The 25550-nt window shown below is 33.8% G+C and overlaps 1 protein-coding gene across 1 annotated transcript in view; it reads left to right on the top strand.

The window, feature by feature from the left end:
- Positions 1-242: 242 nt before the first annotated feature.
- The window catches only part of LOC107406774 (protein SABRE), a 38850-nt gene continuing 13542 nt past the window's right edge, over positions 243-25550 (top strand). Inside the window, exons 1-14 of the mRNA XM_048475960.2 lie at positions 243-714; positions 2496-2607; positions 6417-6680; positions 7291-7553; positions 7801-8023; positions 10021-10191; positions 10298-10375; positions 12643-12894; positions 14778-16889; positions 18112-19981; positions 20162-20262; positions 22070-22426; positions 23024-23142; positions 23807-24056. Of these exons, the coding sequence (XP_048331917.2) occupies positions 644-714; positions 2496-2607; positions 6417-6680; positions 7291-7553; positions 7801-8023; positions 10021-10191; positions 10298-10375; positions 12643-12894; positions 14778-16889; positions 18112-19981; positions 20162-20262; positions 22070-22426; positions 23024-23142; positions 23807-24056 (6243 nt within the window). The 5' untranslated portion in view covers positions 243-643. The remainder of the gene's footprint in view (positions 715-2495; positions 2608-6416; positions 6681-7290; positions 7554-7800; positions 8024-10020; positions 10192-10297; positions 10376-12642; positions 12895-14777; positions 16890-18111; positions 19982-20161; positions 20263-22069; positions 22427-23023; positions 23143-23806; positions 24057-25550) is intronic.

The following is a 25550-nucleotide window of genomic DNA, read 5'->3' on the forward strand; positions in this document are numbered from 1 at the left end:
TATTAAATTGATTGATACAAACACGATCCATGAACACAAATTATCAATCTATTTAACGGTGGTAATGTATTTACCAATGAAAATTTCATAGAGGTAAGATAAAATTAACCTCTAAAAATAAAATACTGCCATCCCGCGCACACTTCCAAGGATCTCACTTCTCCATACTCCGCAACGCACCAGATCCCAACCCACCAATGCGCCACGGAGGCCGGTCTATCAAAAATAACAGACGATTCACTCTCTCTCTCTCTCTCTGTCTTTCTTTCACCCTCGCACGCTCTCTTTCGCTGATCACCGAGCGAGCACCTCACGGATCGGATCTGCTCTCACTCCCCCATTTATATATTTATATATGTGTACACATATAGTTGTATATATATATATATATATACACATACAAATACGTCCTCCGATCGCTACGCTTCGACGACGACGACTCGGTCTGATTGGCTGACCCATTTCGAGCGGGTTCGGGCCTCCGATTTCTAGGGCTCTTATTCTCTTTTCTGCTCCATCTTTCTTGCCATGGACCTGAGGAAGTTATGTGCAGAGCATCGTCTGTGTTTGGTTCCTCGGAATTCCGTTATCTGATATCCAATTCCATACATTTTCCGAGATTTTTCAGACTCTCCTTTGGAAAATGGCAGCTTCTCCGGTCAAGTTCCTCTTTGGTTTCTTGCTCCTTTCCATCACATTGTGGCTTCTCTTCATGTAATTCTTTGTTTCCCTTTCTCTTCTCCATTACACTCGCATTGCGTATTTACATGCTGTATCGAATTTTTGCATACGTCCAATTCTGATTTTTGCATTTCAATATTCTCTGCTTTGTATCGAATTTGACTTGATCGCTGTTTGTGCAATCACTTTTTTGTGGAAGCATATATATTTATATATGTTGCGGTTGTATTGTGGTATTGGGTGGATGCCGGGGCATTGAGTGTGATGAAATTTGAAAGCCCAAGTTGAGAGCCCTTGTTTGAATTTGGAACTGTATGTGTAATAATGCTTCTAGAATTAAAAATTTAGTGTTGGCTTGTTCTGAAGAATCTCAATAACTAGGCAGTTTGACTTTCTCAAATGAATTGGGAGTTCTCTTGGTTTTAAAAATTATGCCATGATCTTATTTTGGTGTCACTGAGTTCTTTATGTGCCCCATTTGTGAGCTCTGCTAGCAAATGAAGATTTTCTTTAGAGTTAATAACGGTTGGAATAATATATGGACCCTGCAAGTTTGATTTCAATTGAATTTAAGGGAAAGAAACATTAATTATTAGTAGCTGAGTGCTAAAGAAACATTAATTATTAGTAGCTGAGTGCTAACTTTTTATAGAAATCTTTATGACCAATACTTACAAACTCCTTGTGTGGTTCGTGGACTTGGTTATGCAACCCTTCATTTAAGTTCCTTACAGTTTGGGTTTTGCTGAATAGGTTATTGTACATATTAGTTTTGTTCGTTTACATAAACTTGGCTTTAAGTGATATGTTTGCTGACTCACTTCTTTACGGTTACTTTTGTGAAATATATCTTATTTTGCCATTTTGTTCCTGCATATATGTTTATCTGAAATTTTCTTCACACTGTATTTGCTGTGACCATGTTGTTAGAATCCACTTTTGGCCTTATTATCACCGCTGCAATAACTTGTCTTCTGCCTTGTCTTTTTGCACATAACTAAATACATCTGGTTGCCTTTTCTCATATAGGAAATTTTTGGAGCATAAGCAAGTGAATAAATTTCAAATCATAATCACCAATTTGCTAGTTAGAATTCATTGTGTTTTACTGCTCACGTTAGAACTATTTTATACAACAACCATCTTAAACCGTGACGTAGTAAATCCTTGCTTGATTTTTTTGAGCTGTCTGCTATATGATGCTGTTGCATTATCAGTTGGGTGGATATTCTACAGTTTTATAGCATCCATTTGGCATGTAATGAACCAAAGTAATGTTCTATAAGAGGTTTAGAAAGGGTGCTTTTGTAGGGGAAGTACATAAGAAAAACCTCAAAATATTACGTCGATGCCTTTTCTAATGGTTTGCATTATTGTTGGTATCATGTACACCTGGTTCTGATCTTTAATCTTTTAATTTCCTTGTGTTTTTCTCTTCCTCTTTAACTCTGTAAAATGTTTCTTTGTTAATAGAATAATTTTTTCTTCTAAAAGAAGGTTTTTGCTGTTTGTCTTGTTAAATTAGATTAGCTGTCATCATTGCAGTGCTTTTCTCATTCTTAATCTTTGGATCACTGCTATTCATTATTAGGCTATTCATTATTAGGAGTAATTATCACATGTGACATGGCTGCTTATGTTGCGGTAATTGCTTTCATCCAAAATTCTTTTGTTTTTTTATATGGACGCATCATCATATAAGTGGTGATATCCCTTACATTATGGATGCCACTGGTGAAAAATATTATTTTTTGTTTTCCAATTTTTGACGCTTAAGTATTTATTGTCAAGGTTTCATTGAGCATCTTTTACAGATTTGCATCGAGGTTGCTGGCTTGGATTTTGAGTCGAGTAGTAGGAGCATCTGTTGGATTTCGTGTTGGTGGATGGAAATGTCTAAGGGATGTTGTTGTGAAGTTCAAAAAGGTTTCTTTCCTACTCATGCTTCTTGTTTCATTTTGTTATATGAATCTGAGCTGGTAAAGGGGTTTAAACTTTTCCTTGATTCATTTTGACAGCTAATAAAAGTAAAGTAGCATAAGACCTTTGCTAGTTAGGCCTTTCTTCTCTTTGATTATAAAATACACTAATTACAAAATAATTACAAAAAGAATCATGAAGATAAGCCGAACCAGATAATTTAGATTCTTGAAAAAAAAACTCAGTAGGCTCTACCACTATATTTTCAATCTATCTAAACTACATAGATACTGTAGACAATTGATAGCTTCCATCGGGTAAAATTTGAAGAAGACTGTGGTTTTTGACTTTTTAAGTGCTGTTTAATCACTAACTTATAAACATTAGAATAATAAATTAGTGTTTTTAATTTCTTGTAGATATTTATTTTATTGACATGCATCTAAAATGTATACCAAGTACTCAAGAAGTGAACAAATATTACAAACACAAGAGAAAAATCTGAAACAGAACTAGATGCAATGGATCAAGTACTTGTTGAAAAATTTAATACGTTAAAAAATAAAGCTTTCATATTCAACGTGGAATATTTAATTCCTTCAATGGTGCTCTTACGAAATTCATATTACAATTGACAACTTGCTACTTTGTTAGGCTTCGTAACAACTTAACTTTATAAAAAAAGCAGTAAACTTAACATGGTGTCGCAAGCTTGTTATTTAATTGGGCTTTTGTTTGAATCCTGGTAGAATCCATTTCTAGTAAGTTATTGTGTTGTACATGCAGGAGCATATATATTCCATAATTAGATGGGCTGCTTGATACACCTAGTTGACCCCAGATTCTAGTAGTTTAAGCTTTTGGGAACATCAATAATTAACATCGTTTGAAGTTTTAAGGATACTTGATAAGCCATATTTATATAACTTTATAACTAATACTTTGTCAAGTCAGTTACATCTATATGTATGTATATATATTTGTATGTGGAAAATAATAAACTGTTTGTCACCCACTCCTATATATAGATAAAGAAATAATTTTAAATCCCTTCTACTTGCTGACTGATAACTTTCTTTTCTACAACTTTACTTTGCTGTTTCCTATGAATCCCTTTTTTTTTGGTTCCCCAAAAATTTTCCTTGTCTTGCTCATCATTTCCACTTTACGCTTATTTGCATCAATGACATAGATGACAATGTAAAGTTAACCAGCTATAGATCCTGCAGAAAGATACTCTCAAGTCTGGTTTCTGTTTGCTCAACGCTCAAATGATGGCACAAAAAAGAGCTAGGCCAAGCTGAAGTGTTGAGGTGATGGTAGAGAAAGGTTTAAGTGAAAACATTGTTGACACAAAAAATATATATATATATATATATATATATATATGGGAAGTGTTTAAAAGCTAACAGATGAATTTTGAATAAAAGAAAATTAAGGAAGAAACTTTGAAATATCCACCATAATTTTTATGGAATTTGTGGGTTGCTCAACAGTCTTTTGACAATAAGGATCAAAGTCTGGTAGTGCTTCAAACATAATCAGAGGCCCCTTTAGAAGAAGAAGGATAAAATGGGCTTCTTTACATTGAGAATTAAAGGCCTCTCTTGGTCAATTGATAGGAGGTTGAAATCTTCTTTTGGTCAATTAATTGCATAGTATTCCTCTTAACTTATCCTTTTTCGTCCCCAGTTACAATTATTATTTATTATTAACATTTATTTTAACAGTTCTATCACTATACTATCACATCTCCACTAACATTTTTTGTTTTCTTCGCTTTGTTTTTCATCTTCATGATAGATGGTTTTTTGCGGAACACGAGGGACATATATTTACTCTGTTTTTCATCTTTATGATAGATTTATGTGGAACACTAAAGACATATATATTTAATACATTATATAAAGTTATGAGCGTATCTTACAATACACGATTCACTTTTTAGACAAATCAATACACGATACGATACACATTTTGACAACTATGGATAAAAGATTGTGTTTTCTAACTTAGCTATCTCAGTCATCATTTCTATTATATATTTATGTTTTTTTTTTGTATTTGGAGTATAGATGGTACAATTTTCATCGTAATTAATATACTCATTTATGATATTTTTAATGTTAAATAATATATTGACCAACACTAATAAATAAAAATTTTGTGCTTTGTCTTGTTTATAAATATTTACAAATTAAAAAGATTATTTTTTATATTATTAGTGGAGAAATGATTTGTTTCATATATTTTTAACATTTAGATAGATATTGGTAAAATATTTATTCTTTTCCAACAACTAGTTATTTCATATTTTTTAGTACTGCACAATTTTTTTTTTTTAAAATGTATTATTTCAGTTCATTTATATATTACTTGTGACAATTTTTTTAATTGTTTAATTTTAAAAGTAACTTTCCCTTCTTTTTTATTTTATTTATTTTTTTAATTTTTTTTAAACATCTATATAGGTTTTATAAAATTTTAATTCTTTCTGCAAATTATTTGTTTAATTTTTTCTACTCTTTCAATTTTTTCATCAATCTTTATGAAAAAAATATTTTTTTATGCTTTTATTAATTCTAAAGATCTTTAAATTTTTTTTTTTTTTTGAAAAAATAAATATTTTTCCAGATATTTTTAGTACTTGAATTCATTTTTCATGGAAATTATTTTGTTCTTTTTCACAGAAAAATACTTTTCAATATATTTTGTTTTGATATTGGCTTGGTTGCCCCTTAACTTATATTGGGGTTGTTCTTGGTCGCCCCTTAAATTATTTTGGGGTTGTACTGTGGTCCATCACTTGAGGGGTTAATGGACAGAAAAATATAGGTTAACGGACAATCACCAAAAGATTTATGTGCAACATGCATTGGAGTTTGTGGGCTTAATGCTAACAAAAAAAAGGTTTAAAGACCAATGTCAAAAGGCAGTATAGATTATGGTGTGTTTGGACCAATTCTCCTTTATGATTTGCCTTTCTTTATGCATTATTTATGTTGCGAAGGTTTACGCTAAATGTAGTTTGTTTTTTAAGTTTTCCTTTGTATTCTGGAGGATTTCTTATCCTCTGGATTAGCTGTGTGGCTTATTTTAATTTATGAGATTTAATTTTTCTATGGAATAAAAGGTATAGGGTTAAATCTAATCCTAACTAACATGTGGGCAGCCTACTTGATAAGATTTTTGATCTCATGTATACAGTCTAGTAGAGAATATATTCATGGAATATTGGAGTTCCTATTGGCAATGATATAATTTTGATGAATGCAACTGATTTTTTCTTTTTTTTCCCCTTTTTTCCCTGTTGTGGTGTGTCTTTATGTGCGTAACTCTTGCTGTGAATTATGTTTCCTTTGGGATTTCTTTAATTAGTCGCTGTTGTGTTTTTCCAATTAATTGATGGTATATGCATGGCATTTGGAAATGCAATCGGGTTTTTGCTCATGGTCCAGGGTTCCTTGGTTGCTTTCTTGGTTTTTCCATTTGATTCGTTTCTGATACCTTTGGTGCTTAGTCATTTCTTGCAATTTTATTGGGAATTTTTTTTTTTTAAAATGAAGAAAGTTGTTTACAAAGTTTATTTTTATTTATTTAATTTTTTTTTTTGAAGGAATGAAATTTATTCTTCTGATGGGTTTTCTGTAACATATTTATAGTGTTCTGTCTGAAATCTTTAAATATCAATGCCTCTATTTTTGAGGCCCTTCTAGGAAATGGATTGGACAGTGTGCCATTGCTTTGTCACTCCAACTAAGTTTCATTATTACCTTCGGATGACAATTGTGTATTTTGACTTTTGTGATATACAGGGTGCTGTTGAATCCATATCTGTTGGTGAAATTAAACTCAGCTTACGTCAGTCCTTGGTTAAACTTGGGGTTGGTTTTATTTCCAGAGATCCGAAGCTCCAAGTGTTAATATGTGATTTAGAAATTGTGATGAGGCCTTCAAATAAAAGCACATCTAAGGCTAAGAAAGCAAGAAAACCTCGTAGTTCAGGCAGGGGAAAATGGATGGTTGTTGCTAATATTGCAAGATATTTATCGGTTTCTGTGACAGATTTAGTTTTGAAGGTATTCATCTTTTTAATAAGTTAATTAATTTATTGTCACCATGATTATCATTATTATTATTATTATTATTATTATTATTATTTTTTGGGGTGGGGTGATGACATATGCTGTTACTTTGCTTTTCTGTTTAATTTAGTTTTATTTTGATAATCTTGTATTGTACTAGTTAATTAAAAATTAATTCCTTTATTGATTTAATTGTTTGCATGATGGGCCCTTTAAGTATACCGTATATCTATATCAGTTGAGTTTTGACTGATGAAGTGTCAATAATGCCAATATCCAATGGATGCATAAAAACTTGTGCAATTCCAGATTTCCTTTTCTTTCTTTATTTCGTCTTCCTTTTTTCTGTTTCTCTTTTTCTCCCTTTGTTAAAGGTGAATATCACCATGGTGAATTGCGCACCCTTGAACTTGTTATGTTCCTGGACAGGTAAAAAAATTTGCTCAAGTGGGCATGTTTTTAAACAAGGTCGTAAAAAAAAAAAAATCTATTTGAAAAGTTATTTTCTTGTAGTATCATAGATTCTTATAATCTTTTTGTTGTTGCATCTTTCATGGAGGAAAATCTATTTTTATCATTTTAATTATCTCTTGAAATGTTGCAGACACCCAAAGCTACTGCTGAAGTTAAGGAACTGAAAGTAGATATATCTAAGGATGGTGGATCTAAGCCAAATCTGTTTGTTAAGCTGCATATATTACCAATTATTGTGCACATGGGTGAACGGGGTTGTAGTGATCAACCATCCAGTCTCAGCTATGAAGGATGCCTTTCTGCCAGCCAGTCATCCTGTGGCATTATGGAGAGGTCGTCAGCTCCTTTTGTTTGTGAAGAGTTTTCTCTCTCTTGTGAATTTGGTCATGATAGGTATTGTTTAAATATGTTTTCTTTGTTTCTATATAGATGCCAACCTAATGTTTACAAAAAGGTTTTTAATATTTTTCCATTGGTACCATTTTAAAATATTAAATTCTTAGGTTCCTTTTGTTGTGTAGCTTTGTGCTGCTTCTTCTGGGATACTCACTCCAATTTACGTTTTTCACCTCTAGCCTTGTTTATTGTAGTGCAGGGTTTATCTGCTAATATATTTTTTATTTGCTTAATTTGGACGTAGGGAAGTTGGTGTGGTTATCAAGGACGTGGAGATTTCCAGTGGAGTGGTCTCTGTGAACCTGAATGAGGAAATGCTCTTAAAAAGCAAGAGTTCATCACATTCTTCTTCTCACACTGATAAAGTTGTAGATTCGACTGTTGGTTCTTTAGATTCAAGAAAGACGCACAAAGAACAACAATTGGTTGCTGCACTTTCAAAGTATAGCTCTATATTTCCAGAAAAGGTTCGTGAATTTTGATAGCTTTCAATATAATATTTTCTTAAGAAAACTTTATTGATTTTTATTCAGTTTTTCTTCGAAATTTGAAGAATTTTCTAAAAATTCTTTAAATGGGACCAAGGGATTGCAAACCAAGTAGAGGAGAAGCATACGAATTATTTTAGGATATTAGATAGATGTTAGGGTTGAAAAAAATTCATATTGAGGGAATAGTTGAGAAATATTGGGATTGGTTGTTTATACAGAATCAATATTTAGAGCTTGTTTTTGATGGCTAGGTTTTGTTTCATTAATGTTTACTTACTGACATTGATGTTGATATATCTATGGAAATTACCTTGTTTGGAAGACTGGTATATCCATCCATATTAATATTTTCCTTATTTAAGCGCATATTATTAAATCCTGGTTGTTTTCTACTTCTTCCTGTGGAATGAGGGACTAGAACAACATAACTGACAATCTTCGTAATAAGCAGAGGTTTTTTGAATTTATAGGTTGAATGTACTATCTGCTCAAACCCATAGATTTTGGCTGGTTCTAAATGCTAGCCAAAGTTGGGACTTGGTTACAAATTTGTTAGATTTAAATTAGGCATTTCAACATGCAAAACCATCATGTGATTGATAGTTTTCATTTGTTAAACAAGGGTTTATGGACTTTAATTCACTGCATTAGAATTAAAATCATAAAGCAATCACAAAAAGAATTGCTTTATAAGATTTTTGAAGAACTGCATAGCACCCTCTCAAACCTCTATTGTTTGAAGGTTAATGGAGATGAATGTGTGGTTTAAATTAGTGTACAATTTGGATCTTTCATGCACACAAATATACGTATATATATATATATATATATATTATTTTTGATAAGAAACAACCTTTTATTGATAGGAAATCAATACAAAGGGTAAAAGAGGGGATTAAAAATTTCTTCATGCATATTGTTTTAATAGAAACATGTTTGATATCATATAGTGGAGCCATAGAAGCAGGGTAAAGGGGAAATTAGATAATGTAAGGCCTATTTCCAGAATTTGTACTTGGCTACATAAGTATGAAAATGTTGTTTTTGTTTTTGGCAGTTGCATTTGTATTGTAAGATTGCTAAATTTTAATATCTTTTGTTCATTAAACAAAGGAAGTCCGGCATCATGGACAAATATAGATGTGGAAAATTGCTTTCTCTGTATTAATTTCTTCTTATCTAATAGTTCTAACGAGCACAAAAATTGTGCATTCATACCATAAAGAAAAAAGGTTGAGTATAGCATTTCTGCAACTGGTCCCCACCAACCACATTTGGACCAGCTCAAGTGGGAATCTGAAGCATGCTAAAAATAACTCCTGTTTATACACAAAACTATTGTCCTTTATGTATGTGAATTATTGATCTGGTGTTTCTTGCGGCATTAGATTCATATGTTGCCATTTTCTGTTGTTGTGTAATTGTTATTGCTGTATTTCAGTTTCTAAGGCATATCTTTTACTGTGACTGAGCACCAGTGTAAAGCTATGATGTTGGCAGCACTATCATGGGTTTCGACTTTATCCACAAAAATTGTAGAAGCAGTTGCATATATGTCTACTGTTGTCATGTAACAAAGCATATAACCACATTATATTATATAAATATATAATTTTGCTAAAAAATGAACCAGACCCCTACCATGAAGAATGTTCCTCACATCAGGCACCATGTTGCCTGATGCTTTTGTTCCACAACATGTTGCCTAATTGTGAGGTGCATTTTTTATGGTGGGGTCTGCTTTTTTTTTTTTTTTTTTTTTTTTTTTTTTTTTTTTCCCGCAGATGTGTATAAATACACACACACACATATATATATATATATATAGAGATAGAGAGAGAGAGAGAGAGAGAGTATGTGTATTTGGTGTTTTTCTAATAACGGTGTGTTAAAAATGGAATTCAGTGGAGCCTGAAAATAATATCTGGCCTAAATGTTGATGCTGACAGATAATTAATATTTTTCTTTGACAGATATGCTTCAATTTACCGCAACTGGATGTAAAATTTGAGCATCGTGAACATAATTTAGCTATTGAGAATAACATCATGGGAATTCAATTGAAAACCATTAAATCACAAGCTAGTGAAGACGTCGGGGAGAGTACACGCTTGGATGTGCATTTGGATTTTAGTGAGATTCATGTATGGCTGTAACTTTTGATGTTATTAAACACTTCAAAAATTCTTAGAATAAATTCGTCATACAGCTTTAACTCTTCTTGAATTGTTTTTTTCCATTGTATTTCAGCTTCTTAGAGAAGCCGGCACTTCTGTTCTGGAGATACTGAAAGTAGCCTTTGTCTCATTTGTGTACATTCCTATACAGGTGAGGACATTGCAATTAAATTGTGGTAGTATGGTTCCTCTTTCAAGCTGATACTTTTGTTTATGCCTGTTTTAGCATGTAGAATAGTTTTATTTTTGGGTAAATATTGTGAAATGGTATCTAAAGCATGCACAGCTGCTTTTTTATTTTTTGTGGTTTCATAATTATAAAAATTGCACATGAAGTAAATAGGTAAGGAATCCTCTGTCAAAAACGTACAATAACAAAAATATATTCCAAACATTCTTACAAATTGAGTGCATCATAAAAGTGGGTATATCCTTAAACTCCGTAGAAGTTGATGCCTATAATAATGTTGAACATAATTCTATCACACTGTAGTAGCACATCTTCATACTTGCCTTTCAAAAATCTTTTTGTTTTCTTCCACTAAACTGTCCAGGACCAAGCCATCATTGCTTGCGAAGGACTTTTCCGCCTTTACTTCCTTTAAATTCCCTAAAGCTGCCAATGAAGACTGACTAACTAAGAAACAAGACTAAGTGAACACCCAAGAATGATCAGCCTCATGCATCAATTGTCACCACAATTGAAAAACCACATCACCAGTCACGGATAAGGAATATTGGTTAATAAGAAGTAGGAGAGGAAAAGTTTAGAAGAAATATGAAATATGTAAACAAATCCACACACATTTAAATTCCAGAAAGAAATGAACGTTAGATGAAATTGTTGAGTCATTTCTGACACAAGCAATGGAACAAGAACTTAAAATATTAGCCAATAATAATGAAAAAGTCTTGGAAAAAATGAAGACAAAAATTGTTGTGTTAAAACTACTATCCACTAAGACCATATAACTTTGGCATACATAGTTGGACCCATTTCCTTTCAGCTTAAACTTTTGGATTTGTGGTGCCTTAACATAGCATGACAGCTGTGTTATCTATATGGTTCTCTGTTTGAATCTTGCCTACCTCAATTATATTAGAATTCTTCGTTCTATATGTGTGGTTGGAAGTGCAAGAATTATTATATACAACTGTGTAAGCTATGGACCACTTCTTATCAGTTTAAACTTTTTGGAACAATAGCTACTCAACATTTTGCTTCTGTCACATACTCCCAAACTTTAATGGATTTCTTTCTTCTCAAGAGAGAATAACTTTGATATTTAAATTTCCAAGGACTTCTAAAATATCTTCAAGTCCATAATGGAGTCCAAACATTTGAAGGTCTTGGATACTTGTAATTACAATACCCTAGAAAGTTTTTTTTAATAATATTCATATGCATATCCAAGTAATGCAATATTTCTCTTCTTAATATTTCCTGCTCTCAGGACAGGCTAGTTTTGATGTGCAGGCACCAACATCCACATCCACATCCACGCCCACACCCACACCCACACCCACAATGCCCGCTTAGTAGCTGTTACTGATGCCCATTATTTGCACTTATGGCCGACATCCAATACTGTAATTTTTACATGTGATTGACAATCTCAAACAAGTGGCATAAAAAACCAAATAAAAATTCTTCTGGTTTAGTAATGCTTGCAAATCAATGTTTCAGTCCCTCTATTGAAACAGTGTTTGAGCAATTTTCTCTGTTTATATTATTGTAATGGACAATTTTGAAAGTACCAACTCTGGTTTGAACCCAGAACCTCTCCTTTTGGAAGGATGGACCAAACCATCAGGCGATCTTAGAGACAAATTTTCTTTCAATATTGACCAGTATGTGTGCAGTCCTCATGATGCATTTTTGTCTTAAATATTACCTCATTGGAACAAATTAGAGTATAATGTGTATACCAGTGGCAAGAGTTTATTGTGAAGTTGATACAGCTCAGGATAGGATAGGTGATTGTACACATCCTGACTTTGCAAAAAAATTGCATAATTTGTTCTATGTTTTAAAGTGTTAAGTGTATTTTAGGCTAGTCGATAAATGGTTGGTTCTTAATATTAGACTAATTAAATGTGAATACTTAGACTAATCGGTAAATAATTGACCCTTGATTAAGGGCTAATTTTTGGCAATCTATTGATTAGCCATAAATATACATTTTTAATTATCTTAAAATTATGTGTCAATCATTTATTGACGAGCCTAGATAATATCATCTTCTATTCTCTTATCCTTTTGGACCTTTCTACTCAATGAAATCATCTTTTTATTAAAAAAAGAAAGAGAGAAAAAAAAAAAAAAAAAGAGTGCATAGATATTTTATTGACACAGGATTTATGATATAATTTTGTTATTTTTTTTGATTTATTTGTGTGGGTTATCTTGCTTCCCAGCCATCCTTGACTGTTAGAGCAGAAGTTGATGTGAAGTTGGGAGGTACCCAATGCAACATTATATTGAGTAGACTGAAGCCATGGTTGCGCCTTCACTTCTCAAAGAAGAAGAAAATGGTGCTTCGGGAGGAAAGTTCTACTGTTGAAAAGCCACCATCAAATGATACCAAAGCTATCATGTGGACATGTACTGTTTCAGCTCCTGAGATGACTATTGTGCTTTATGGTGTCAGTGGTTTGCCACTATATCATGTGAGTAATATCGTTTTTAATAATCTCTATTATGATGTGTCTTGTTGCTTGAACTTATTATGCCTTTTATTTTAAAGTTGGGTTGTAGCGGTGCAACTTTCAACTTAGTTCTTGGAACCCTCAACTTAATTGTCATAGTTATCGGAACTTCAATTCCTTTTGTAATTCTATGATGGAGAATTGTTTGTTTTGTGCTTATTGTTAAATCTCCTTGAAGGGGTGGTATTAGTACAAGTGGATATAAGATCCATCAAAATAATTTACTTGTATGTCCCACTCAGTTTTCTGATTGGTGACTCTTCTTCCTCTGTTTTTAAGCCCTTTCATATAATTTGGAAAGCTTGTTTACCAACAATGGTTCTAGTGTGTGGCTCCTAATGCATGATAAGCTAAATACTTATCTTATGTTAGAGAAAGAAAAGCTGGAGCTTATTTATCTCCCTGATGTTGTGATGTTTTATATCCTTCACTTCTTCATTAGGAGGTGGCTGTGTGTTATATCCTTCAGTTCTTCATTAGGAGGTGGCTGTTAAATTATGATCTTTATTGGTGGATGAGGCTGGGTTTTATGGGTATTGCCTCAATTTTTCCAGCATTAATTTTTAAAGGTTTTGGAGGTGGCAAAAGAGGGAAAGTGCTTTGAATAAGTGCGCAAGGCTGGCATTGTTTTGGACAAAATTTTTGAAGAGAGGAATCAAGATGTGAAAATCTAATGGGATCGTATTAAATTTCAGGCTTCTTTATGGGCATGCATCCACTTTAAAAGAGTTTAGGCATATTCTAATTTCTTTGATTTTGTTGAATTGGAGGATTAATATGTTGAATTTAATTATAGTTTTTGACGATTTTTGGGTTCCTCATTGTCTTAAATATTTGTAATATTTGTCCTTAAGTAAACTTTCCCATAAAAAAATTAGAAAAAAAAGAGTTTCCTGGTTCACACTCCTGATCTAATATGTTATTCTTTAGCTTAAAAATTTCATCTTAATTTGTCGTTCTTTAGCTTAAAAGTTTGTGATTCGGAAACTGTTATAGGTTTCAGTGGTTTGGCAGTGCAAAATCGGCCACTTCCTGTCTTTTATCGCTGCAATATTATTTGTGAACCTAGAATATTTAAATAAACTGCGTGGTGGATTTCCCTTATTTTTGACAAAATATAAGAAAGGTGTGAAAAATATTTATAATTTGAGGGAAGTTACATAGGTATAGTTTTCCTTTACACCTTTCCTTCCCCATAAAATTTATCCATCCAATTGGTCAAGGAAGCTTTTCTGACGGTATGCCTCTAGGAATCTCTGGTACACTTGAGTTTTTGCGATTTATTACACTCTATTGTGGACAATAAGTAGCTCTTTTTACCCTTTTAGTAAATCTTTTTAAGGTTTCATTTGAATCTTATGACATTAATGCCTTGTTCAAGTGTGTGTGTGGGTTTTTCTTTTCTTTTAATTTTTAATTTTTTCAGTTTTTAGTTTTTGCTTGATATAAAACTAAATTTTATTTTAAATTAAGACTTCCCATAAATTTTCTTTTATCTTTCCATGAAACTTCCTGCTGGACAAGACATTGTCCAGTTGGATATGCTTATTTCATGTCAATACACATAGGTGCATATAAGGATGAGCCCTGAAATTCATATGTGGTTGTTTTTGATCTGGAATATAAGGTTAACATCTGCATAGGTGAAATGGCTTTATCTTTGTGAAGATGACTCTTTAAAGTTACTAACTTTTGTTAAATGCCCTGTTATGGCATAGTCAGTGTCTCAGTCTATTTTCTGACCTTATGACTTCTACTGCTTTATTATGTGGCCATCAACATCTTTTTTCCTTTCCTAATTATGGTCATGAATACAAGGTTTGACTTTTGATTTACTAATGTAGGGTTGCTCTCAATCATCACATGTGTTTGCAAATAATATATCTAATACTGGAACTACTGTACACATGGAACTTGGTGAATTGAATTTGCACATGGCAGATGAATACCAAGAATGCTTGAAAGAAAGCCTTTTTGGAGTGGAATCAAATTCGGGGTCATTGATAAACATAGCAAAGGTTAGTTTGGATTGGGGAAAGAAGGATATGGAATCATTGGAAGACGATGGTTCTAGGTGTAAATTGGTTCTGTCTGTTGATGTAACTGGTATGGGTGTTTATTTTACATTCAAGCGCATTGAGTCTCTTGTATCAACTGCAATATCTTTTCAAGCTCTCATGAAGTCTCTATCTGCTTCTGGGAAAAGAACGTCACAGGGTAAAGGAGGGCGTTCATCTAAATCATCAGGAAAAGGGACTCGACTTTTAAAATTTAATCTTGAACGGTGTTCTGTAAACTTATGTGGTGATGCAGGTCTAGAAAACACCATTGTTGCAGATCCCAAGCGTGTAAATTATGGGTCGCATGGTGGTCGAGTTGTAGTAAGTGTCTCAGCTGATGGCACAACTAGGTGTGCAGACATAATGTCCACAATTTCTGATGAATGCAGAAATTTGAAGTATTCCGTTTCTCTTGATATCTTCCATTTCAGTTTGTGTGCAAACAAGGATAAACAGTCGACGCAGCTGGAGCTTGAAAGGGCCAGATCAGTCTATCAGGAGTACTTAGAAGAACTAAAGCCCAAAACAAAAGTAACACTGTTTGACATGCAGAATGCTAAATTTGTACGGCGTTCTGGTGGTCATAAGGAGATTTCTGTGTGCTCTCTTTTCAGTGCAACTGATATTACAGTCAGGTGGGAGCCTGATGTACATATATCACTAATTGAACTGGTTTTGCAGTTGAAATTACTGGTACACAATCTGAAGCTTCAGGGACATGGTAATGAGTATATTGATGATGCTTCTAGTATGAGAGATCATGAACAAAAAAAAGTAGCCAATACCGAATCAGAAAATGTTGACAAGCACAAGAAAAAGGAATCTATTTTTGCTGTTGATGTTGAAATGTTGAGTATATCTGCCGAGGTTGGAGATGGGGTTGAAACATTGGTTAAGGTTCAGTCAATTTTCTCTGAAAATGCACGTATAGGATTACTTCTTGAAGGACTTATGCTAAGTTTTAATGGGTCCAGATTATTCAAAAGTAGCAGGATGCAAATTTCACGAATTCCTAGTGTGTCTACCAGTTCATCTGATGCAAAGGTACCTGTAACTAACACATGGGATTGGGTAATTCAAGGCCTTGATGTCCACATTTGCATGCCCTATAGATTGCAATTGCGTGCCATTGATGATTCAGTTGAAGATATGTTGCGTGGTTTGAAGCTTATCACAGCTGCTAAAACTAATCTTATTTTTCCTGTGAAGAAAGAGGTGTCAAAAGTCAAGAAACCTAGTTCAATGAAATTTGGCCGTGTAAGGTTCTGCATACGCAAGCTTACTGCTGATATTGAGGAAGAACCATTGCAAGGATGGCTTGATGAACACTATCAGCTGATGAAGAATGAGGCCTGTGAATTAGCTGTAAGGTTGAAATTTCTTGATGATTTTACTTCCAAACATAACCAATGTCCTAAAAGCGCTGAACCAAATGAATCTAGTCAAGAAAAAAAGACTGTCTTCAATGGAGTTGAGATTGATTTGCAAGATCCTTCAGCTGTTAGCAGAATGCGGGAGGAAATTTATCGGCAGTCATTCCGATCATATTTTCAGGCATGTCAGAATCTAGTACCATCAGAAGGTTCAGGTGCTTGTAAGGAAGGATTTCAGTCTGGTTTTAGGCCAAGCACTGCTAGGACTTCCCTTCTTTCTGTTTCTGCTACAGATTTAGATTTAAGCTTGACAAGTATTGATGGTGGGGAGGATGGCATGATAGACATTGTAAAGAAGCTCGATCCTGTCGCTCATGAAAATAATATACCATTTTCTCGACTATATGGGAGAAATATTCACTTGCAAACAGGTTCTCTGGTTGCTCAGATACGGAATTACACATTTCCTCTTCTTTCTGCTACTTCTGGTAAATGTGACGGTTGTGTTGTGCTAGCACAGCAGGTAAGGTTCCAACTGACATTTACTCTTGTAACAATAATTTTTCTATTCATTCGAAGACCATTCAATATTTTTACGACTTAATTACAGTGTACTTACAGACTACATGTCTTCTAAATTGTTAAGAAATAAATTACTGGACAAACTGTTGCCTTATTTAACTCAAGGATGGGGGCTAAAAGTAGGAGATATCTGTAGAAACAATAATGAACAAAATTACCCAACTTTTTAGTTCATTGTGAAGTGGCATTTCGACCATGGTATGAGTTTTTGAGTGAAGAAACTTTCAATGATTGTTTCCTCTATCTTGTCAATTATTATATTTTAAAGCTTTCTTGGTGGGAGATGATCTGAAGAGGTAGAACCTTTGGGAAATGTACCATTTTTGCACTTTCTTTGGGAATATGGATGGATAGGAATGAAAGGTTATTTGAAGTAAAACTACAAGATGTGAAATTTCTAGGAATCATATGAAGCATCTGACATTTTTGTGGACTTCGGTAAAAGTTGCGATTACATAATCTATGTTGGAAAGATGTGTTGTAAAAGGAGTTTTGGTTTTTTGTGTATATTTTTAATTTGGAGGATTTATCATCCTCTTGAAGAGTTGTATTATCCATTCAAGAAAAAGTACATTAAAAAAGGAAAAAAAGAAAGAAAAGAAACTGTTGCTCGTTTTGCACTTTGGTTCTCAAACTTAAATAATGTAAAAGAAAAATGAATTGTGATTCTCTAGGCTTTTTTCAAGGATAGGTTTGGAAATATGCTTCAACAGCATTCTTTTTCTCTGTTGGGTGAATCAACCTTCTAAACATGACATTGAATCACCTGCTTAAAATATTATTTGTGTAGTATTTTATTTTATTTTGTTAATCTATTTAATGAATTGTACTGCAATTTGGATAACAAAAACTTCACCATCTTTAAAACAATCAACTACACATTATTTGGAATATAGAGATAGTTGATGGCGCTACATGTTTCAGCCTGAAGGTCATATGTTATTTGGTAACAACCATATTTAAACTCTTTAGATGACTGGGTCTAGTTGATCTTATTTGCATTTATATGTAGTTAGGTGTTTTTCAAAATTTCCACCCTAGTTTTTTTCCTCATTGATATCTGGCTTCATTAATTGTCTTCTTGTAATTGTGTATATTCATATGTTTATATTTAAACTTTTTATCTTTTCGATGTGAGTTTAACTGTTATCTCTTTGAATTAGGCAACATGTTTTCAGCCTCAAATTTATCAAGATGTCTTTATTGGGAGATGGAGAAAGGTGCGCATGCTTCGTTCTGCTAGTGGTACAACGCCACCAATAAAAACATATTCAAATTTGCCTATCAATTTCGAGAAAGGAGAAATGTCCTTTGGAGTGGGGTATGAGCCATCTTTTGCTGATGTGAGCTATGCTTTTACTGTGGCTCTTCGCAGGGCTAATCTAAGTATTAGGGATGTTAATTCTAGCCTTCTGCAAAACCAGCCACCAAAAAAGGAACGTAGCTTGCCATGGTGGGATGATGTTAGAAATTACATTCATGGAAATATCTCCTTATGCTTTTCAGAAACCAGATGGCATGTTCTTGGAACTACTGATCCTTATGAAAAGCTTGACAAACTTCAGATACTCTCTGGTCCTATGGAGATCCAGCAGTCAGATGGTCGTGTTTATGTATCTGCTAAGGATTTTAGGGTTTTTATCAGCAGTTTAGAGAGTTTGGCAAACAGTCATGGTGTGAAACTTCGTAGAGGTATATCTGGTCCGTTGCTGGAAACTCCAATTTTCACTCTTGAAGTTCTAATGGATTGGGAATGTGAATCTGGTACTCCTCTGAATCATTATTTATTTGCACTTCCAGTTGAAGGGAAGCCTCGTGAAAAGGTTTTTGATCCCTTCAGATCTACTTCTCTATCCCTTTGCTGGAACTTTTCTCTTAGACCATCTCCCACATGTGATGGGCAATCTGCATCTGCCACTGTGGGAGATACTGCCGATGTAGATGGAACTGTGTATGGCCCTCCTCATAAGCATGAGAGTGTTTCAATTGTTTCACCAACAGTGAATATGGGTGCTCATGATCTTGCATGGATAGTAAAATTCTGGAACTTGAATTATCTTCCTCCTCACAAATTGCGATCTTTCTCTCGTTGGCCTCGTTTTGGAGTTCCACGAGTTTTAAGATCAGGTAATTTGTCATTAGATAAAGTGATGACAGAGTTTATGTTCCGTGTAGATGCTACACCTACAACTATCAAAAATATTCCTCTAGATGATGATGATCCAGCAAAAGGACTGACATTTAGTATGACAAAATTAAAATATGAGCAATATTATAGTCGGGGGAAGCAAAAGTATACTTTTGAATGCAAACGTGATACTCTTGATCTTGCTTATCAGGGTCTTGACCTACATATGCCCAAGGCATTTATAAATAAGGAAGAAAGCTCTAGTATTGCAAAAGTGGCTCAAATGACAAGAAAAAATTCACAATCGTCATCCCTAGAGAGAGTTCCAAGTGATAAAAACAATCACATTAATGGTTGCACTGAGAAACATCGTGATGATGGATTTCTGTTGTCTTCTGATTATTTCACAATCAGAAGGCAGGCTCCAAAGGCTGACCCTGCTAGGTTATTAGCCTGGCAAGAGGCTGGAAGAAGAAATCTTGAGATGACATATGTGAGGTCTGAGTTTGAAAATGGGAGTGAGAGTGATGAGCATACACGATCAGATCCAAGCGATGATGATGGATACAATGTGGTGATAGCTGACAATTGCCAGCGTATTTTTGTTTATGGCCTCAAGCTTCTGTGGACCATTGAGAATAGAGATGCTGTTTGGTCCTATGTTGGTGGTATATCAAAAGCTTTTGAACCTCCAAAACCTTCCCCATCTCGGCAGTACACACAGAGAAAATTGCACGAGAACCACCAGCATGATGCAGATGAGATGCAAGTTGATGTTATGGTAAAGCCTCCTACTTCCAGCCATGGTGCAAATGCTCCTGTGCAACTTACAGGATCCTCTGGATCAGTTCCATCTCCATCAGATTCGGTTAAAGTGGAGAACCACCCATCTTCTCTTCCACTTGGTAATTCTTGATCAATTTTGAAGTTGTACCTTGATTAGTTTAGAAATTGCTTAGATAATTGCATTCAATGTTGGAGGCATAGATCTAGCTGCATTGTCTTCTCATTATCTTAAAACTGCTTTATAGAATGGCCATTAGCAAAGTTATATGGTAAGAAGCATCAGTTTGACATGGTTGCAGGTAAAGATGGAAAGATAAATGATTCTGAGGATGATGGGACTCGCCATTTCATGGTGAATGTAATTGAGCCGCAATTTAATCTACACTCAGAAGAAGCCAATGTAAGTTGTATTGAGAATTAGCACTAAAACCTAACTTCCCCTCAAAATTTCTTAGTGAAGGAACATTTTTTACCATGCTTTTCTTCGGCCTTTGGTTTCTTTACTAGTTAGCCATATCATAGAATTTGGTTTTTTGGCTAGAATTCATTGGGTTGGCTTTGTTAAATTTTGAACATTGATGTTGAAATATTTTACATAATTTGGTGGGTGGATGTTCAAATAGGATGGTCGTGACTTTTAAATTTGAACTCATTTTCTTCTCTGTATCATTTAGGTTTGCTCAAACTAGTTCCTGGTTCAGTTGGCTGGTAAATTTTTATTATACTGATTCATCGGCATCAGTTTGTCTGCTGTTTTTAATTTCATAACAATTCTGTGAACTTTGTGGGAGCCATACCATTGATGAAATTGTAACGAATCACCCAGCCAAAAAGAAAACGAACAGAAATATTAAAAAAGATTCTTTATAATCTATTCCTTCCACATCTTCAATATACTTATTTCTGTTCTTTTGGTGTGTGCAGTTTGAGCTTGCTTCTTCAAAATTAGCCTTTATACTTCTGTTCTTTATTAACAAATCATCTTCAATGATAATCAACTGAGATTAAAAAATTGATCCTTTTGTTATTCAAGATTCATGTTTGAAAAGGGCATATAATGGGAATATTTTGTATTTATGATTAGTTTTTTACTTTTTATTTTTTTCCCCCTTGTCCATTTTTTGACTGCTATAAGCATGAGCATATGCATGGCGATGGCTTTAGGTGGCTTGGATTGAATGAAATGAAAGATGGTTGAAGAATAGGAAGAGGATATTGATATCCTTGGAAGAGAATTAAGTTATTTTCATCTTTGTGGCCATTGATCTACTGGTCTGTTGTTTTATTGTTGCTGTGGGTAATTTGGATTGAAAGGAACAATAGAATCTTCGAAGACAAACTGATGAGCAGTGAAAATCTTTTTGAGAAATCTAAATCCTTAGCAGCTTTGAGGGCCTCTACTGATAAAGCTTTCAAAGATTTCCCTTTTTCCTTGATTGTTCTAAATTGGAAAGATGTCACGGGTGGTTAGCATGTTTATAAGTCCTTTTTGTTGTCTTAATAACACTATTCTTTATTTATTTTAATTTTCCTTTTATGTCTTTTTTTTTTTTTTTTTTTTTTTTGAGGATTTCTTATCCTCCCCTTTACCTCTTGCATTGATTTCCTATCAATGAAAGGTTTTTTCTTATCCCCCAAAAAGAAAAAAAAAAAAAAAAATTCTACTCATCTTTGATGCAAGTTAGATTTTATTCAAAGCAATTGGACAGTGTTGTCTAAGGTTGTTTAGGTTTCTGTTGTTAAGTGTTCCGTTTATATCAGCTAGTTCACCTTTCAATTTGCTCGTAATTTCTCTTCTTAAATGGAATGTTTCTCTCATGAAAAGAGACATACATTAGGAATCAGTTCTGCCTTGAAGCAGGTTTTATTCTTTATGTCTTTATCAAGGTGTTTGAAGCTGTTCTTCTAAATCATAAAAGTTATAGCTGAATTTTCAGAATTTCTTTAATTTTGTTTTTGTTTCCATCAAGTTGTCTACATGTGTAAAATAGTTTGTCAAATCTTAAAAATGTTACATACTTTGTTGTATTAAGGACGTTGTTATCATATACACATAATTTTTTAAGCACTTTAGAAACGTCATTGGTGCGACTATACTGTATTGTTATAGGTCCTAGCTATAGGAGTATTGTGTCTTTCAATTATCATTTGGTACTTGCAAGCAATTTGCACTCATGCTTTAGTTTTATTGCAATTTTCCCATACAGGGTAGATTTCTGCTTGCTGCTGTCAGTGGTCGTGTTTTAGCTCGATCATTGCATTCAGTCCTTCATGTTGGTTATGATATGATTGAGCAAGCACTTGGTGCTGGGAATGTAAATATTCCTGAGTGTGAACCTGAAATGACGTGGAAACGCATGGAATTCTCAGTGATGTTGGAGCATGTTCAGGCTCATGTGGCCCCAACTGACGTTGATCCAGGGGCTGGGTTGCAGTGGCTTCCAAAAATTCTTAGAAACTCTCCCAAAGTAAAACGTACCGGTGCTCTTCTTGAGAGAGTCTTTATGCCCTGTGACATGTACTTTCGTTACACAAGACACAAAGGTGGGACCCCAGAATTGAAGGTAATAGGGCTGGCCTTTGCTGATATATGTAATTGGATAGTGTCACTACATATATATTTGGATGTCATCAGCTAACTATAACTGTAAATTTACATTCATATATATATATAGTTAGTCTTTCTCTGGTGTGTATATTTGTAAGTTTTAAACTTGCATATACACATAAGGAAACATGTTGTATGACACTTTTTTCATGGAACCTGTTGCATGATTTGCATCTGCAAGTTAAAAAAACTTGCAATGTCTATACCATAGAAAAATTATATGTATATATTATTTTTTCTAAAGAGGGTGAGGTAGCCCACCAAGTGTTGGGCAACACACATCCGGCAATATATGGGACATGCAACAACAAATTTTTAGCTATTGCTTGACCACTACCCAGTGGGCAACCTCACCCACCGTAGCATTTCTGTATATATATATATATATACGCAAATATATATATATATATATATATTGGTTTTTGGAATATGCAAGAATCTCTAGATATATGTTTTCATTCTTTAATATTGTTCATTTGTCTAAGTTACATGGATGTTGTTTAATTTAACTAAATTGGATGCTCAGTTTGACTTCTATTTGGTTGTTCTGCAGGTGAAGCCCCTAAAGGAGCTCACTTTCAATTCTCAGAATATTACGGCGACAATGACCTCTCGCCAATTTCAGGTTATGCTGGACGTTTTGACAAATCTTCTCTTTGCACGGCTTCCCAAGTGAGGATTCTTTGATTTGTCTTTCTTGGAATCATGACTTATTGTTTATTATTATATATGGATTTCATATATACAAATGGTGGCTCTAGGGATGCTGCTGTGGCTTATAATGAGTACTATGGTTGAGGAATTTTTATTTGTTGGTGTTTCATGCTTCAAGTATCACTTTGAAGTCTTTTATATCAATCACTAATGTCCTTAAGTTGAACCAATTTGGATCATTTAAGTCTGAGAATTTGTGAAGTAGTTTTTTCTCTTAATGTTGCCTGGCTCTATTACTTAGTCCACATGGAATTTACAAACAGAGAAGAGTCCTGTTTGAATTATGTTTTTTCAAGTGTTGTTTTGAGAGTAAAATTTGATTACCCCTTTTTATTAGCTTTGGTGAACTAGAATTGGCTGTTTTAAGTTAACTGGATGTGTTACCATTCATGATATTGATACATGTTGAACAAAATAATTTTTGCATTTTCTTAATGGCTTGACAATTAGGTAGTATTGGTGCTTTGATAAACAATGGTAGTTTCCTAAACTGTTGAGCCTGTTTAATTATATTCAGTACTCGTTTCTTTACTAGTACTTGCATTAAATATGGAAGGTTTTGACAAGTCGTCACTTGTGATTGTTTCGTAACTCTTCAAATTAATATGGTTGTGTTATTTAGACCTCGAAAAAGTAGTCTCTCATTTTCTGCTGAAGATGATGAAGATGTTGAAGAGGAGGCCGATGAGGTGGTTCCTGATGGTGTTGAAGAGGTAGAGCTTGCGAAAGTTGAACTTGAGAAGAAAGAGCAGGAGCAGAAGTTGATTCTAAATGACATTAGAAAACTCTCTCTTCGTTGTGATAATTCTGGGGATCTATATTCTGAAAAGGAAGGAGAGATGTGGATGATAACTAATTCAAGGCCCATGCTGGTGAGAAATGAATTTTATATAAAATATCTATATTGAAAATTCGATGATAACTTATGCTTTTATCGATAGTTACTGACTGTTTTTACTGAAGCATAAATATCACTATACCAAGGAAGTGGTAGAAAAAATTGAAAATCTAGAGTTAAATTTATGGTGGTCCAGAGTTAACGAACTGCATGAAATTTGGTTCCAGTTTGGTCTATCTATACTGATTGTGCATGGTCATATCTTGTCCTGCTGAATTATGCTTTGTTGTGTAAACCTTAGAAGTTAATGGGAACTTCATATTTCTTTCTCAAAAAAGAAGGAAAGCATTATTGGTGTTGAAAATTTTTATTGTTGGGAAGAGGGTTTGTTACTATTCATATTTTGACTGAAGATTTCTGTGCTTATAGTTGGTCCAGCATTTGCAAGAGTTCTTATTTTTCCCTGTTTGATATCAAGATTAAGTTTTTACCCTTTTTTTAAGTGATAAGTTGCTTTAAGAAACCGTAAATTTATTGTACTGCATTTGAATTAGAACAATGAGCAACTTTTACATTAGTTTTGATGTTGAGTTGTTCACAATTATTATGTAAATTTGAACCGGCTGTTCTCATGATAGACCATGCGTTTAGCTGCCTTAGTTTGAATAGTTTACATTCTAAATTCAGATTGCTGACTTTTTACACTTGGGTATCCATTTGAGTTTCATGTGCATAATCTGAAAGTCCGTGATAGATTATGACTGCAATGCTTTGTTTCATATCATCTTTGTACTATAGAAACAGGGCTATATATACAGCTCGTGAATGTGTGTTTCTGCAGTTGAATCACATTAGTATGATGAATTTTCTATATTCTATAATGGATTTGGGTTTGAGGAAATTTAACTGTTCTTCATCAAGTCTTTTATATATATATATATACATGCAGAGAAGAAACATTACTTTATGAATAAATGGAGAATAATGTGAATTTTCAAAAAGATGCGAAATCTACCATATGGAAAAACATAAAGCTAAAAGCTTATCTCCAAAATACATGACACATGAATAAAGTGTACCGTTGAATCCTTTGAAGTTGAATCTGGTAAAGATTCCAAAATCTTGACTTTTATCTTCAGACAGTCCCTTTTTTCAAGTATTTTACCCAAAAAACAGTCAAGACCTTATCTGTAATCTTTAACAATCTCTTTAATGAAGTTTTTAAGCTTTTTTGTTCTTTTAATTTTTTCATAGCACTTGTTGCATGTCATGCTAGGTGGATTGACAGAAGTGTAGATACTAGAGAAATTAAGTCTGATATTTGACATTTCAGTGGGGAAAGAAGTGTAGCTATAAACCGTAGAATATGGGTTGGCTGATGTACCATTAAAATTTACTGTTCTGCCCATTGCTCATATTTTTCCTCTCTTTCTCTCTCTACCTTTATTATTTGTGCCGGTAATGGTATGTATTTGTTGGTATTGTTTGATTTGGTATTTCTGTAGTAAACATTAGATTGTAAACAAAA

Source organism: Ziziphus jujuba, chromosome 5 (genome assembly GCF_031755915.1).
Source record: "Ziziphus jujuba cultivar Dongzao chromosome 5, ASM3175591v1".
Taxonomy (NCBI): domain Eukaryota; kingdom Viridiplantae; phylum Streptophyta; class Magnoliopsida; order Rosales; family Rhamnaceae; genus Ziziphus; species Ziziphus jujuba.